Genomic DNA, 15,949 nt, shown 5'->3' on the forward strand with positions numbered 1-15,949 from the left:
CGTAAGTTCAGGCTGGCTGCTTAAACTCAGAAGAGACCAAGTCACTAGAAAGAGACAGAGGCGATTTTTGGCCTTCACCCAAGCTGACGAAAGAGAACAGGTCAGTTGAGGCTGTTTCAAGTCCAAGCTCACTTTCACAGCTGCACACCCTTCCACAGCAAGTGAATAAAAGCCCTGTGCCAAAAAACTATCTGTGAATGGCTGTAAAGAGCTTTTGACATGATGATTTTTAGTAACAAACACAGCACTAAAGCAACAGTCCCAGCACTGGATACAGAGAGACTGCTTCACTGCCTGGGAGCCCAGGCACTGTGTCCACATACACATGGATGCACACTCACCCTGTGGCTGGTATTGCTCAGAGTGATAATCTGCAGAGTTCTTTTCTCCTGCATACAAAACTAACCTTGTTTTCTTCTGTTGGACAAGTGTCAGTGTAGAATGTTCCTTCACTGATTTTCCAAGTATCTACATTAACTGAATTATTGTGGTGGACTTGTCTGGGTTCGCTACCTCCCCATACATGTGGCAATATTGTTTTTCACATCAGGAAAGCCAGCACACAAACTTTAAACATGCTGTATGAAAATATTAGTTTTAGGCTGCTGCTTATTTATTTATTCTGCAGTAGGCAGGACTGCAAGTGTAACAGAAACTATTGATTTCCTCAGTGTAAGATTTAAAGTCATACAGGAACATTAAGAGCTTCAAATTTGATCATCTGCAATACCCAGACTACAGCAATTTGTTAACTCAGTAAAACTGCACTTGAACTGGAGCCCGTATTTTAGACTCTGTTTTGATCTTACAGACAACTGCAGGGTATTACCTCCTGCAGTATGTGAGTCAGAGGAAAGTTAATTTCCTGATCTCTTTATTAAGAATCAATAAAAAGCACTGCAAACCAATAGGCTGAAGGAGGGAGGGAATCCTTTCTGATCCTTTTCCACTGTTTTTCCTCTGAAAAGTGAAGACGAACATTCTCTGCGACACACCTGTCAACCTAACAGCACTGACTGCTTTATGAATAACAATAATTCATTGGTTTCTTTTCTTTCCTCCATACCCATACGTTTACTGATCTATCAGCCTCAACACAAGCCAACAGTTCTACCAGATGATGACTTGGAACATAAGAAACATTTATTTTATTAACCTAATCTGAAACATTTTCCTATATTTCTTCTGTGGACAGGTCTTTATTTTAGTTCTGCCATTATTTCAAAACTACTATAGATACTCTTTCTAAGATCTCCTAAGCAGAGGATCTCTTTCCTTTCCAAAACTGAATCTACATTGTCTCCTTAATCCTTTTTCATGACAGGTCGTTTCTTCTTTTCTCGCACTTCTAATAATTTCTGTAACCAAAACTCAACATTATATTCACAGTGAGGCAAGTCTGTTATACATGATAATATCTTCTAACTCATTTTCCTTCTAAATATAACCAAGTGTTGTGTTTGGGTTTTGGAGGCCCATTGCATATAAAGTAGATGCCTTTACTCCTATATGAAGTGTAGATCTTTCTGCCAAGAGCTGACAATTAATTCAGAATCCAATAATGCATACAAGTAATTTTAAATTGTCCCTTCTACTGTAATTACCTGGCAGGTTAATTCCATGTTCCAGCTACAGAATGCTATAGAACCTAGCTATTTAAAGTCCTTCAGAAATGCACCTGACAATCACTCACTTACATGACTAATATATAATCACTTGTATCACTAATATACTACTATTAATTAATATTTATTAATGAACACAGTGTTGTTTTGGGGTTTTTTTTGCTATTGCGTTCCCATTCCAGAAGAAAGTGTTTATCACTCATGACCTGATGAAATGTTAATTCATGGTAAAATTTTGCCACTTTTCCTGTGATTCTCAAGTTCCCTTAGTCTTCAGTTGTCAGGGACTTTTGATTTTGATTAAATAAGCAGGTGGCACAATTGTGCCCCTGTTTTGGATTTATTAATGTTAGTTTTTTTTAAAGAAAAAATATTTTAAGGATAAAGATAATTCAGATAGTCAATATTGCCCATACATCTGAAGGAATAATGGTCAAAAATAAGTAAAATGTAAAAGCACAAACAAAATCTGTGTTTATTGGACTTCAAGACATTTACCCTGGATTTCCACTAGGCTCTAAGTACACATGTGCTGCAAGAAGCAATGTGGAGAGATAATGAATTTTATGTCTTTGCCTGTGCTGAGGACATTTCCTTTTTAACAATATCAATGTGGCTCTTAAACCACAAATATAGTTTTAAAAACCCTACACACTCTGATGGGTATCTCTTCCTACATGCTCCTAGTAAGGTTTTAGGCTTCTTTGCTTGTTTTATGGGGTATTTTGGTGTTATGTTTGGTGTTTGTTTGTGGGCTTTTTTGTTTTTTGGTTTTTTTTGTTAATGACAGATGCACTTGGCAGTATCTGTGACCTTGAGTTGTACACTTGAGCAAGCAAGACAGCCCAGTCCTGCCAGGCTGCTTATGCATTCTGAGAGAGCTCCTTCTGAGAGGAGTGTCTCAAGGAAGACAGAAGCATGATGTGCATACCAAGCCAAGTGCTTCATGATTTATTTATATGGAAAAGGGGCATATAAATTTGCTGAAGGGGAAAGAAAAATGAAGAATTTGACTTACCTTGTCGGTGTAGACGAAGAACAGAATCACAACAGTGAGCTCCAACAGAAATATAATTAACAGCATGATAAAAAACTGTCAAGAGAAGAAAAGAACAGGGGATAAAACAAAAGCAAAAGCCATCAGCATATATTTCAGCTTTTTCTGGATGCACAGCAAGAACATTCAGCAGATCATGCAGAATGGGGAGTGGGAGTCATACAGGCAGCAGGATACAAAGCTGCTGCAACTGAAAAAGCAGGTGAAGGACTAGTCAGGAAACACCAGTGCCTGGGCATAGGCATGGCTCATTCATAGCACTGGTTCCAGTAGACCAGTCTAAAACCTCACCAAGAGCAAACTAGTGCTCTCTTTGACAGCAAACCTTGAGGAATCTTCCCATGCTAAGTTTTCTTCCTTTTTTCCCCCACTGGATATTAGTGATGATATCCAACGATATCCATGAAATCCACAGCGTAACTTCCCATGGCAAGAATAGGCAGCCTGGGCTATAAATCATAAAGTCATAGTTCCTTTCAAGGGTAATTGTGGGATCAAGGGGGAAGTGAAAGGTGTACCAAGTTAGCTTTATGAGCAGTTTCAGGGAGCTACATGAATCACCCATGAGTTTCAGCTGAAAAGGGCTGATTTGCACTGAAGACATCAAAGCAAAGTTGGGCAACCTCTCTTTCTTCTCATAAGCCATGGAACTGCCTAAAACCCAGGAGTCAAAAGCTCAAAGGACTGGATAAAAATCTTTTAAAACAGGGATCTCAGGTAGATTCTCTAAAGCTCTCAGCTCTGATTGACTGCAGTGAGAGGACCTGCTGGCAATGCCAAGTACTTCTGGAAAACCACATCCACTGCATTTCGTTACCATGCTGGATGGGTCTGCAGCAACATCAAAACAGCACTTGCGCTATCAGAGCATTAAATGCAACTGAGTTTTGCATAGACAGGTAAAGGAGAGAGTAATTTTGGAAACTTTTTAGGCTGAGGCAAAGGTCCAGCTCCCTATAACAAAAAATTCACACACTTAGCAACCTGTAAGGCTGGAATTCTAATACTGAGCAACACTGACTTAATTGGAATCCCATCCCCAAGAGAAAAATGCAGTTACTGTCTCTTCAACCACAAGGCTACAATCCTATAAAAGTTTAATAACTACTAAGCCTTTATCAGAATTTCTGCACTGCCTGGTAAGTCAAAACCAAACCTTTGAACTCATGGATTTATGTGACTGAATGGAGGGCAAAAAGTCATGAAGGGGAAAATACTTTTCTTCCCTGGTACAATTACTGTGTCTACAGAAGTCATTGCATTTTGCCCCATGAATCTTAAATTATTTATTTTCAAATTTCCATCACCAGTATTTTTACACCTGCCTGACCCTAATACTGGATCCTATTACTGCCCAGTTTTGAATCACAGACCTCATTTATGCCTGTGATCCAAGCTGATTTCCATATCATTACCATCCAACACTGACCTTCTGTATGGCTTTGCAAAGCTGTCTTGGTGCAGCTTGCTTACTTTTTACAATTTTAAGCTGCTGCATAGCATTAACTAAAACAAGACAAAGCATATTCCTCTTCGCAAAGATGCACAGACACTTTTTTATATCTATTTGGCTGTAGAATACTTTTTTGCTCATCCATAAAAGCATCATTTTTTTCAAAATGTGCATGTGAACACCATTTTCTCCCTATGAAATTCCCTGCCATAGACAGGATTGCATGAGACAATCTCTAGAACAAAGGAGAAAGTCTCTTTGTTACCCATTATATACAGTGATCAGCATTTCCTGCCACAGGACCTCAGTTTCAACAGCTTATCATTTTGCCAAACCTTAATTATCTGTGCTGATATATTTTGTGCTGGTTTCTGTCAAAAGGATAAAAGCTTTGGAAGAATGTCAAAAATAGCACTCCAATTACTTCTAAGAATGAAGCAGGGCAAAGTATGCTATTCTTCCCAGGTTAAATTTCTGGTGCTTTAATTTGAATCCTCTCATACTGCAATTTTTAGAGCAGAGACCTGACACTGTGCAGCTCCATTTCAAGCACAGAAATTTCAGCCTTTTGTCTTACCCAGCTACGAGTGGATGTTTGTGGGAAAGTTATTAGCTTTCAAGAGACTGCATTTCACACATCATAGAGATGAGAGGGCTCAACAGCTAAAACCTGCAAATCATACATACACCCACGACCAGACAAACCATAAAGTATCCCACAGATCTTTTCTGCTCCTGTGGTGCCTTTCTGCCATCTCCCCAAAGCCAATAACCTCCAACCCCACTTCAAAGGACATGAGCTGGAACAGGGGGGTATGTCCAGGAACTGGAATAAAACGTAGGGATCTGTTTTTCCTGTGCTCTCCAGAAAGCTTTTCCTCCCTTCCCTGTACACAGCAGCATGGAGAGAGTATAGATGAAACCACAAGTGACTGCAGGAGAAAGGCTGCCCCAAGTAAGAACATTTTTAACAGCAGATGGGGAATGGTTTGGCTTAGGATTTGATCCTAAGTTTTAGAAAAACTGTTCCTACAAGCAGCAGACAATCCAGGCAGGAAACAGAGGGGACAGGAGACACTTGTGTACATGGATACCCAGGAAGAATGAGGTCTTTGAGAGGCTGGTGGCTGAAGGCATGGAAAAAAAAGATCAAGAAATAAAGAGTGGCCATAAAAAAAAAGGCATTCTGCACTGACCCCTCGACAGAGTATAATGTGCAGGGAATGGACTGGAGACTGGCAAGGGGAGAGGAAAGGTATCTGGAGGGAGGCTGAGGTGTTTTCTCAAGTATATCATTATTTCTTGATACTAGCATCAGTAATTAAAATTTCGTCTTAATTGGCAACAAATGAAGTGAAATTTCACGTCTCAAGAGTATTTTCTCCTGCAACACCAACTCTGCTAAAAGCTATCAGCTTCAGACTGGGACAGTGAGCTGGCCTTGCATTGTGTCCACCAGCTGAAGGAGGCTGGACCTTCTGGCAAGATCCTGACGGTGCTCCTGCCTTCCTCAGTTCATACTAGAGAAATAGGCATGACACTGACATCAGAAAAGATGCTAAAATGATGCAGTCAAGCACTCAAAATTTAGGAAAGATCAGAATAAAAATCCTCTCAGTGATGGTTATGTATCATGTCTAAGTCTTTCCCTACATAGACTGAGAGGGTTCTTCAAGTTGGGAATTTGGTTTCATGCAATGCAAATCTTGGAAGCCATACAGTGAACCAAAACTAATGTACATTGTTCAAAAAGTCAAAACCTAGAAAGGGATTATCCTTTAACTCCATAGAAAAGTATTTTGGTTTCATATAAAGTATCTAATTCCATATTTTTTTACATTTGGAAACATTGACAGAGCCCCATAAGGCTGTATCACAGAAAACTGCCAAGTATTAGGAATCCCCATGTGTGCAGACAGTAGACACCTGTGCTGTGCCTTTTATTAAAAATGTTAATTAAGTGATATCAACCCCAATATGGAGGCTTCACACTCATCACCTCATCAAAATTACAAGCACTTGCATGTCAACTCATCTGTCATCCCCCTTCTAAAGAAGAGCTGCAGCTAAACCCAAAGCAGCACCTTGGAAAGGAGCAGTTGAGGCTTCAGCCTGTGCTGGCTGCAAAGCAAGGCCTGCACACTGCAGCACATCCCGTGATTCACCAGACTAAAGTGCAAGCACAGACACATGCACAACCTGCTCCTCTAGTCCACAGCACCTTCCAATAACAGGTCATTTTCAGTTCCATCCTCACTATTATCCCAAAGGGAATGATGCCCAATACAGGACCAGACCCAACTTGGCATATACTGTTCAAATTTAGAAGGAAGAAACATGAACTCACTGAAGGCTCACAGCACCTAAACCCCCACCACACCTGCTGGAAACTCTCACGGCTGCTTTCCAATTGAGTTCTCTCACTGTGGTGATAAATACTGAGAAAAATAAAATTGAGTTTTGTTTGGTTCACTGGGGCTGTAGGTTATTGGTATAATAAAGATTTATGCATGGAGAAACAACAATCCCAAAGCAAAGCATTCATGTGAAACTCCATAAAAAAAGATTAATCTGACCTTGTACAGAGAAATGCTCTACCATACTACTTGTCAAACAGTGGGATGCAACCCAGCAGAGGTTCAGTGGAGAGGTCCCTAGTGCTCAGCTTTTCATAAATTATACCTGAAATAACCCCACAGAAGCTTTGATGAGGAGGGAGGTAAGGTAACACCCTTCTGTCTACCAATGCTGATTTCCAACCCCTAAGAAAACTAAGGCCAGTTTCTCAGCAGCTACCTTTATATTCTACAAAGCCTTTGACTTTCCCACAGATTCTCATTAAAGGTTTATGGAAAAGTAAGTATGCAGCTGCTACCAAACCTGCGTCATGGATATGAACCACCCACCTGCTATCAGAAAGAAAAGTCTGCTAGAGGAGATGAGGTCCCAACTTTCAACTCCATCCCCACTGGGTCTGTACCAGGCTTTTGACTTACTACTTCCAGTTTTTTTTATTCAGGCTCTTGATACCAACTGGAGAATCAAGAACTGCACCCTGTGTACATCACTTAAAGCACATTTCCATCGCTGCTCACACAGCAGAGAGCAACAAGTTAATTGTATTTCCCTCCCAAATAGGATTCTCTGGTTTCTCAGATGCTACAGACACTTGCTCCCCTGCATGATGACTGACATCACACACTAATACACAGGATTGGGTCATTTGCTTCCCCACTGCCTCTCCCTCCCAAATCTTCTCAATAGAGGGATCATGTTGCTCAAATTGCCCATCTCTTCATGTCAGGAGTATCTGATCTTCTCTAAGTCTCCCAAAGACAAAAGTGACCCAATACAATGAAAACCAAGGTGTGGTTGTCTTGTTAGCCTACTAACATCTTGCTGTGAGACTAAATGTGATATAACTGATGACAAACTCTAGACTGCTGTGTTTCCACTGCTTGCTGAAGTAATGCTTTTAGTTTGATGGGAGGCTGTCTCAGAAGGGGACAGCAGGATCTCAGTGTGCCAGACATGTTTCTCAACTTGGCTCACGGCAGGAGACAGAAGCTTCTTGCAAAGAATAATTCAAATCCTCTTCAACAAACATGAAAGTAGTAGGAAGACCTGAGAGCCAGCTGTTTCTTTTGAACAGTGATACATTCCAGAAAAAGTTTTAAGTTCATGGCCTAGCAAATATATTGCTTACACCAAACTGCATACAAATTAGAATAACCTTCCTAAGAAACTGAACAAATAACTTCAACAGACAGCCTGTGCTATTTCCCATCACATTTAAACTGCCTGCAAGGTGGATAGTTGGCTTCTTTTCTGACAGGCACTATGAAGTACAACACATGAGCAGGGAGGTTGTTCCTGGAAAATGCTCCAGCCAAGTAACTGCCCTCCACCTACACCAGCTCCCAGGATGAAGGGGAAAAAAACCGGAAAATTTACAGCCAATCCTTCCTCTGTAAAATGTTACAAACTTCAAGTTTGTTACAGTGATGATACAAATGACACAAGCATTTTGCCTTTTAGTGAGGCTGGATTACCAATTCCTGATCATCTTTAATTTCAGTGTTACATTTCACTTCCTAACAAACACACACCCCAGTAAAAGAAATTACAGACATTCTTTGGGATAAAATAGTTGGTCTACATATCCTGGAAGGATTATTAATTGGTCTGCCTGGTCCTAATGTGTACATATATAACCTCAGTGCTCAAGAATGAACCAGCTCTGGCTGCTAGAAGACAGAGTCTCTTAGAATCACAGAAACACAGGTTGTCAGTGACCCCTGGACACTGCCTGGTTCAAACCCTTCCTAAAAGCACAGTCCTCTACATGAAGCTGTACAGAGCTGTGCCCAGTCATCTTAGGAGCATCTCCAAGGATGAAGATGGACAATCACCCACAGCCTCACTGGATACCTTTTTCCAATACTTGACTATATGTGTGATAAGAAAAATAACAAAAATATTTCACATGTCTAATTGGAATTTCCTTTGGCTTTAATCTTTGTCTTTAATCTGTGCCTGTTATCTCTTGTACCATCCCTGTGAATCCTTCCAAAAGCTCTATTTTCCTTATATTGTACTACATGGTAATTGAAGATATGAATAAAATATTGTCCCTGCTTTAATTTCTTAAGACAGAACAAACCCAGCTCTCTCAGTCTGTCCTTTCACATTATGTGCCCGACAATCACCACAGTGTCTCTCCACTGGATCCCCTCCCTTCTGGTATTCACGTGTCTCTTCTACTGGGGAGCTTTAAATTGGGTTAAGCACTTTAGATGTAGCCTTTTCTTATCCTAGAAGAAGGTGTCATTGCTTGTCCATGTCAAGAAATGTAAAGGAATGTGGGGCTTGGTATGGTCCACAAAGACGCAATCACTACATTTATCATTTTATTTTGATTTGAGACAAAAGTACATTTGAAAGATCTCTGCTTGATTTTTAGATTGCAATTTGAAATGAACAGAAATACTGTCAAAGGTAACCTCACATCCTGCACACATCCTTCCCTTCTCATCCTATATTTAATACTGAAAGTGTACATAGTATCTGTCCTTTTTGAATAAATTACGTCAAACCTTTACCTACTGTCATGGAAAGAAAATGAGCTCCATCCCTGCTGAAACGAGGACACCTAGAAATTCACAGAGCTCCATGTTAAACTCAGAACTTCATGTATTTTACAGGAGGCACGCTTTACCATGCTGCCTGAAAATGTAAAGTTTTCCTCAAATTTAATATGCTTTTTAATTTTTATATTATTTTATAATGGATTATATTATTTCTATTTTAGTATTATTTAATGGATTGAGTGATGATGTCTCATGACTATGGTTGGCATTGTTAAAATCTTTTCTGTTCCTGCAGAAGTGTAACATCTCCATACCCAACCTAATTATGACAGATGCATCAACAAACTTCGATGTTACCAAAAGGGGTAACACTGTCAGAGGTTCTGAATGCTATAAACTATTGCCAAATTTACTTCATATTCCACACTTTGGAAAAATTCAAGCCACCTAAAAAAAGGTCTGAATTAATGCCAGAATTGCCACTGAGATACTGAAAAAAAAAAAAAAAAGAAGTCCAGGTACTGGAGAACCACAAACTCTTTATAAAGGTCCTGTACTTTTGCCATTGTTGGATCTGGCTTTCTAATCAGAGAAATACGAAGTTCATCCTCAGGCATTTTCAGATTTCCCAGAATAGCTTTTTAATAACATACTGGTACTTGACTTTTACAGAATAAAAACTTATATGGTACAGATTTTGTCAGCACTCAAAAAAAACCCTACGAAACTTTCTTCCACTTCTGAAAGCAAAAGTGTTCAATGTATCACTAGTTCTCACAAGAAGTTTGATTTAACATAATTCCCTGAAGGCATCTTGATCTGATATATTAATAGGGAGTAGGAAGATTATGAAAGATTCTCTTTTTTTTTTTTTTTTTTAATTTCCTTTGATTTTCTTTTCCGAGGTACTGAGCAAGGAGAGGAGAACAGAAGAGAAAGTGCAATGGGAATTGTACTTAGAAGTGACTTCCTCTGCAGCCTGGAAGACTTGTACAGAGAAAGACAGAGTAGCGAACGAGGAATGACAGGATAGTGCCCAGACTGCAACAATAACTGGAATCACAGTCAACAAAATCCCAGTGTATTAACCTACTACATGAACTTCAGAGTGAAAGGGAAAGGGAAGTTTGTTTCTACCAATTTCTATCACAGTAGATTCTGATTACACATCCCAGTACCAAAGGTTTTGCTGATGCTTGGTCTGAACACTCCTTTCATTAGTTCCACGCACTTGCTCACACTTACCACCCTTTGCAGCACCACAAATGCTTCCTTTCTGTCCACAGCATTTATACTCCTTGAATATTTGTAGATTTATGTCCCATCTGAGCCCACTCTCTCCCATGTTGTGCTTATTTAGCTCTTTAAGTACTTCCTTGTAAGTAAATCTCTTTAGTCTCACCATCATTTTTTTCAGCATAAAAATGGTAAGTTTGCTCATAAACTGTAAAAAGGCAGTAATGTATATGAGCAAACTTACAAACAGAAACTCCATTATGAAAACGTCATGTATCTATATTTGGTTCATCAGCTATTATTCTCTGAAAGCCTTAATGGCTAATTCATTCTGATTGTGACAAAGCCTTGCATGCTTTATGCCTGCTGGATATATAGTACAGCTCTGTTTATGTTTGGACTATATACTTTATGAATGTGCAAAACCTCCTGCTGATCAATAAAGCTCAAAGAAATCTGCAGTAATTATTTCTGGGAAAATATACAACATATGCAGCCTTACCACATTAAGAGTGTTTCATTTTAGTCTCATTACTACTTTCAGTTGGAATCATTCAGTCTTACGGCATTAGTGAGTGAAAGTTGAGAGACCTAATATTCCCATATTATGCATCAAAGGATTTTAAGTGGTATTTTATGGTGTCCTAGGTGGTTTTTTTTCATATTCTACGAAAACTGACTCAAAATCAATGAAGTGCCATCAAATATTAGCCAGGTGTCACTCTCCTATCACAACAGAGGGTGGGGGTAGACCTTTAGCAGACCACAGATTCCTCAGAACTTATAAAGGTCTTGCTGGCCTTTGACTTTTATAAGGGTTGCTTCATTTCTTCTGCAAACCTAATGCAAAAGTGTGACATGATCTGGTGTGATTTTATATTAGTCAGCAGAGAAACGCATCTTACTTGTGACGTATGAGTGGCTGAAGAATAAAATAAAACATCAGAGTAGCTCTTGCAAGTGCCTGTGCCACTCCACTCATGACAAAGCAGTTAAGAGTCCACCTAACACAGGTAAAGGATAAAGTCAATACAACTAAAAGGCTCTGGCTTGGGTTTAATCCAACCTACTCCATTTATGATAATGCCATGCAATGTTTTTATTTCTAGGAGTGTCAAAACAGTGCCTAGAAACTGTGATGTGTATGTAAGTGAAGGAGGTAGTGAGAAGATGGATAAGGAGAAAATATAAAGGACATGGTAGAGTATTTTGTCTGTATTTAAATTCTCCTGCTGGTTTCACCCCCAGTTTGGGGTTCTCAAATGTGCTACACAGAAGCAGAAGCATGAGATGCATGTATGTCAGTCTTGTAGTAGCTTAAAAAAAGAAGAAGCAGACAGTGTGGCCTACCTAATTCTGCCTTTTAACTGGTAATACTGAGGGTCTGAAATATCTGTAACATGAAATTAACTCTGGCTGTACCTTGTGTGGCATCAGTGATTTACACAAACTAGCCTCCATTTCTTTAACTCCCGAGTTACATTTTTCTGAGGTTCAGGTAATTCTACTCCTTATAGAGAAAGAAGTCAATGTTGCTCTTCAATTTAGGTTGCATTACTAAGGTGGTTAAAAATAACAAAAGAATGAATGGGGAAAAAGCCACACATGCTGCTTTACTAAACCTATTGCTTTCTATCTGAGGAGATAATCTTATTATTAGGGAAAGATAATAGCAAATGTTATGCTCAAAAGTGCCATGAATGTCTGGGCTGGCAAGGAACGTGCAGGTTATCTGCCATCTACTTTCAAAATGGGAGTAATTCTGTTGTCTTTCAGCTCTTGCAGGTGATCCTAGGTCTGGATCTGGAAATGGCTCAGAGCCAGGCTTCTTTTGTAGAACCTCTGGCACATGAGAGTAGGTTGAATGCTGAGACATAAGATGGAAGAAGGGACACTTTGTAGTGTCAGGAGAACTTGAGCCTGCACAGACTGTCAGAGAAGCTGATATTGCTAATAGACTTTAACCATCAAGGAGTTAGGAACTCAAACACTCATAGCCATTTAGACAAACAGATTAAACCTTCAGCTGATCTAAATTAGTACAGCTCCCCTGGTGGTGCTGCCACACTGTATGATGGCCATCTAATTCATATCTAATTCACTTCTTGCAGTGTCTTGGCACTACAAAAAGAAATGGGGACATTCGCAAAACGTTCTTCCTTGACCTAACAGGCTCTCCAGGGAAGTGGGGCTCCAAGCTGGTCAGAGTTCAAGGAGTTTGTGGATGACACTCTTAGTTGTATGGTTTGGTTTAGTTTAGTTAGGTAGTCCTGCAAGGAGCAGGTAGTAGGACTCAGTGATTCTTATGGGTCCCTTCCAATTCAATATTGTGTGATTCTGTAACTCAGAGTACATCAGGCATTAGTGGTATTGCATCAGTCTGTATCAGAAAATTAAATACACCCTATGAGGTAAGCCCTTCCTACACACTGACCCTAGAGTCAAGGCTAAAACAAGGAGGGAAGGAAACTTTATTATTTCTCTCTTCAGTTCCCAGATCCTTTGATTAAGTGCTCCCAGAGCTGAACAAAAGAAGGGAGGAAGGGGAGGACTCAGATAGGTTCCATCCCCTCAGTTTCAGTGCCAGCCAAGTGGAAGAAACTAAAAACTGGAAGACCAGGAGGAGCAGATCCTTCATAATAGAGACAACCAAACTAGGGGAGATCAGTGCTCAGTCCTTGCAGTCCAAGCAGGCAGCAAGGTGGAATTTCACATGGAGCACAGCACTACACAGAAGTGATGTACATCATGTATAATGCTCTCAGACTCTATGTATGGCATCTGTCTGGTCTCTGCATTGCTTGCTGCTGTGGCTGCAGCCAGCCTCTTCCTGATTTTGCTAGTCTGATCTCTAAAACACCAGCTCATGTGCTAAACTGGAATCAGAATATACTGCTTGATCTGTAGCATTAAATTTCTGAGATGAAGTCATTTACAGGCTTTTTCTTTCCATTTAGTTGCTTTGAAATAAATTCCCCATCACCAATGAAGTTTCAACTGTCAGCTCTCTGGATCCAGTGATACTACTGAAAACAGTAGGGTTTTTTAGTTTCCTTTTCTTCCTAGTCATTAACTCTTTCCTTATTTTTTTTATGGCTGTTTCACTTACAGATGAGCTGGCTGGAGTTCAGAAAACTCTCAACAGCACAGTACAAAACACCATGGGCACTCATTATCCCCTTGGACTATTCCATAAATGAGAATCTTTTGATATCTGTATAGTCACACAGATATGTATATGGCATCAGTGTATTCCACAGCTGGTCCTGACCTAATATCAAGTTTTAATTCTGATTTTATTCATTCCAGCAGCTGTGATGAACTACTTGCTTATTAACACAAACTTATAATTTAAATTAAACTGAACACACAGAACTGCCTGTTAATGATTACTTTCCTTCCCTTTCTCATTAATCATTGTTTCAGCTTCTCTACAGTAAAACCAGGGTTATCCACAGATCAGGACATACCAGAATAAGGAGAAGTAGGTGTTTCTAAGTAATTTTGTTAATTAACAAAATTCTGTTAATCCTGTGATGGAACATATCCAGCCTTGGTGCTTCATAAGAAGGCAGCTGGCTTTGGATAATTTGAGAGGAATCACATTTTTGTGATTTTGTGATTTTTGTCTTTTCACCCCTTTCCCCTTTCTAATTTATTCTTTTTTAAGAATTCTTTTATGTGTGGAGAAGGATCCCCTCATCCTCTGCCTCTTTGGGCTGGATTATTGGCCATGCTGCATCCCAACCAGAGCAGAAGAATGTGTTCTTGGTATCAAATCATTGGAGGAAAAAAAAAAAAAAGGTGCCACAAAATCTGAGGGTGAAATAAAGAACTGCCTATGAATCTTATTTCCTTCTAGGATATGGGTTATTATTTACATTTCAAGTGTCTGGAAATGTGGTATCTATACAGGTGTGCTGTAACAACCATATAGAGATTGAAATCTTTCCTTCACGTAGGGCCCCATACTGTTTTTCACCAGTATTCCTATGATTTCCTGGACCAAAAGTAAGCCCCTATTTGCAAAAACATATGCACTAAACCATGTTCACAGATCCTTTCCAGAAGCTTCTCTAAATGTTCTGTTTCACATTTATCTGAAGGCAATCTTGCAATTAGGCTGATCAGCTCAGCTGGGACAGCCTACAGTGCTGCCCATGGAAAACAGCTAAGTCTGCCAATTATAATTTTCAACAACACAAAAAACTGAGAAATAATTTTGCTTTGGGATATTTATTTTCCATTTGCACACAATACATATGATAAAATAAATCAGAATTGTCATTACTATAATGGAAACATGGACTAAGTGCTTTTTAAAGGTCACTGAAGCACAGGATTGCTAGATATGTTCTGATAGAACCACAGAAAGATGATGAAGGCACTGAGTTGAGATTTAAGACAATTTGGGTTTGCTTCATGGCTCTCTCACAATCTCCCAGTGCAACCTACAAAAGGCACTTAGTTTCACTTTGCTGCAGCTCCCTGTCTAACGAGGATAATAATATTCTCCATTTGTCTTATCTAATTAAGACAGTAAGCTCTACTGGTCAGGTACCTCTGCTAACCAGGAGTTTTATACAGAATGAGCATCCTCATGGGCTGCCTGCAGGGGATACTGTAATACAGGTAATAAATTAGGTAACCCATCGTGATTTAACATCTGGAGAAGAGACTTTTAAGCTGGACTATCTGTGGAATAATGAATGACCTTTCTCAGGGCCAGCATACAGATATAGGTATCTGCTAAATATGTACAAAAGGCAGAAAATTCAGGCAATTTAGTTCCTCAAACATAGATCTTAAGCAATTAACCTAAAAGATAATGTTTACACAGACCCTTAAGAATCAGCTGGGTCAACATTTGAGCACTGAAAGTACTTAATCAGGCATAAATCTCTTTAGCATAGCGAAATGCTCTGTTCAGTTGTACATACAGCATCTGCCCAAAGTTAGCACTATGATCAAGCCAGCATAAGTGATAGTGTTTGAGTGGCAAAGTGGTGCCCTAGCTCCTGCAGAGACCTGCCCTCAGTGGGAAAGCACACCCAGTGCAGTGGGGTTAAGAGCACACAAACCAAACATTTTGTTAAAATTCACAAGATGATGGATATGACTAACAGCTCCGATGCACAGCAGAAGTATATTGCAATTACAAAGGGAAAACCAGCAAAGATGGATTCCTAATTCTGTATCAAGATAGCCCACCAGAGATTTGCAGTATAGCTACATGATCCAGAATTGCAGGACCAAATACCTATGAAAAAACATCAATGGAAGTCCATAAATTAACCTTCTCGAGTCACACTCCTCATGTATTATCCCTGTCACTGGTTCAGGACACTGACCCAACCCATCAGAATAAAGCTTCTGTTTTCTAACTACAGCTGAGCTTGTAGCAGAGAGACCTCAGTCATACAGTCTTCAGCAACACTACTTGCAGAAATGTTAAACAAGTCTTACTGAAGCAGGAAAGCACTGTTTG

The 15,949-nt window shown here is 39.6% G+C and overlaps 1 protein-coding gene across 16 annotated transcripts in view; it reads right to left on the bottom strand.

Annotated features, from left to right (window-relative positions):
• The window catches only part of TSPAN4 (tetraspanin 4), a 415,828-nt gene that overhangs the window by 43,611 nt on the left and 356,268 nt on the right, over positions 1-15,949 (bottom strand). For all 16 annotated transcript variants that reach the window (XR_015288709.1, XM_086895703.1, XM_086895711.1 and 13 more), the window contains one exon: positions 2,644-2,718. Coding sequence is in view for 15 of the 16 variants with exons in the window: in XM_086895703.1 (XP_086751829.1) it covers positions 2,644-2,718 (75 nt within the window). In the remaining variant the exon portion in view is untranslated. The remainder of the gene's footprint in view (positions 1-2,643; positions 2,719-15,949) is intronic.

The sequence above is a fragment of the Cyanistes caeruleus genome, chromosome 6 (assembly GCF_971803275.1).
Source record: "Cyanistes caeruleus chromosome 6, bCyaCae1.hap1.1, whole genome shotgun sequence".
Taxonomy (NCBI): domain Eukaryota; kingdom Metazoa; phylum Chordata; class Aves; order Passeriformes; family Paridae; genus Cyanistes; species Cyanistes caeruleus.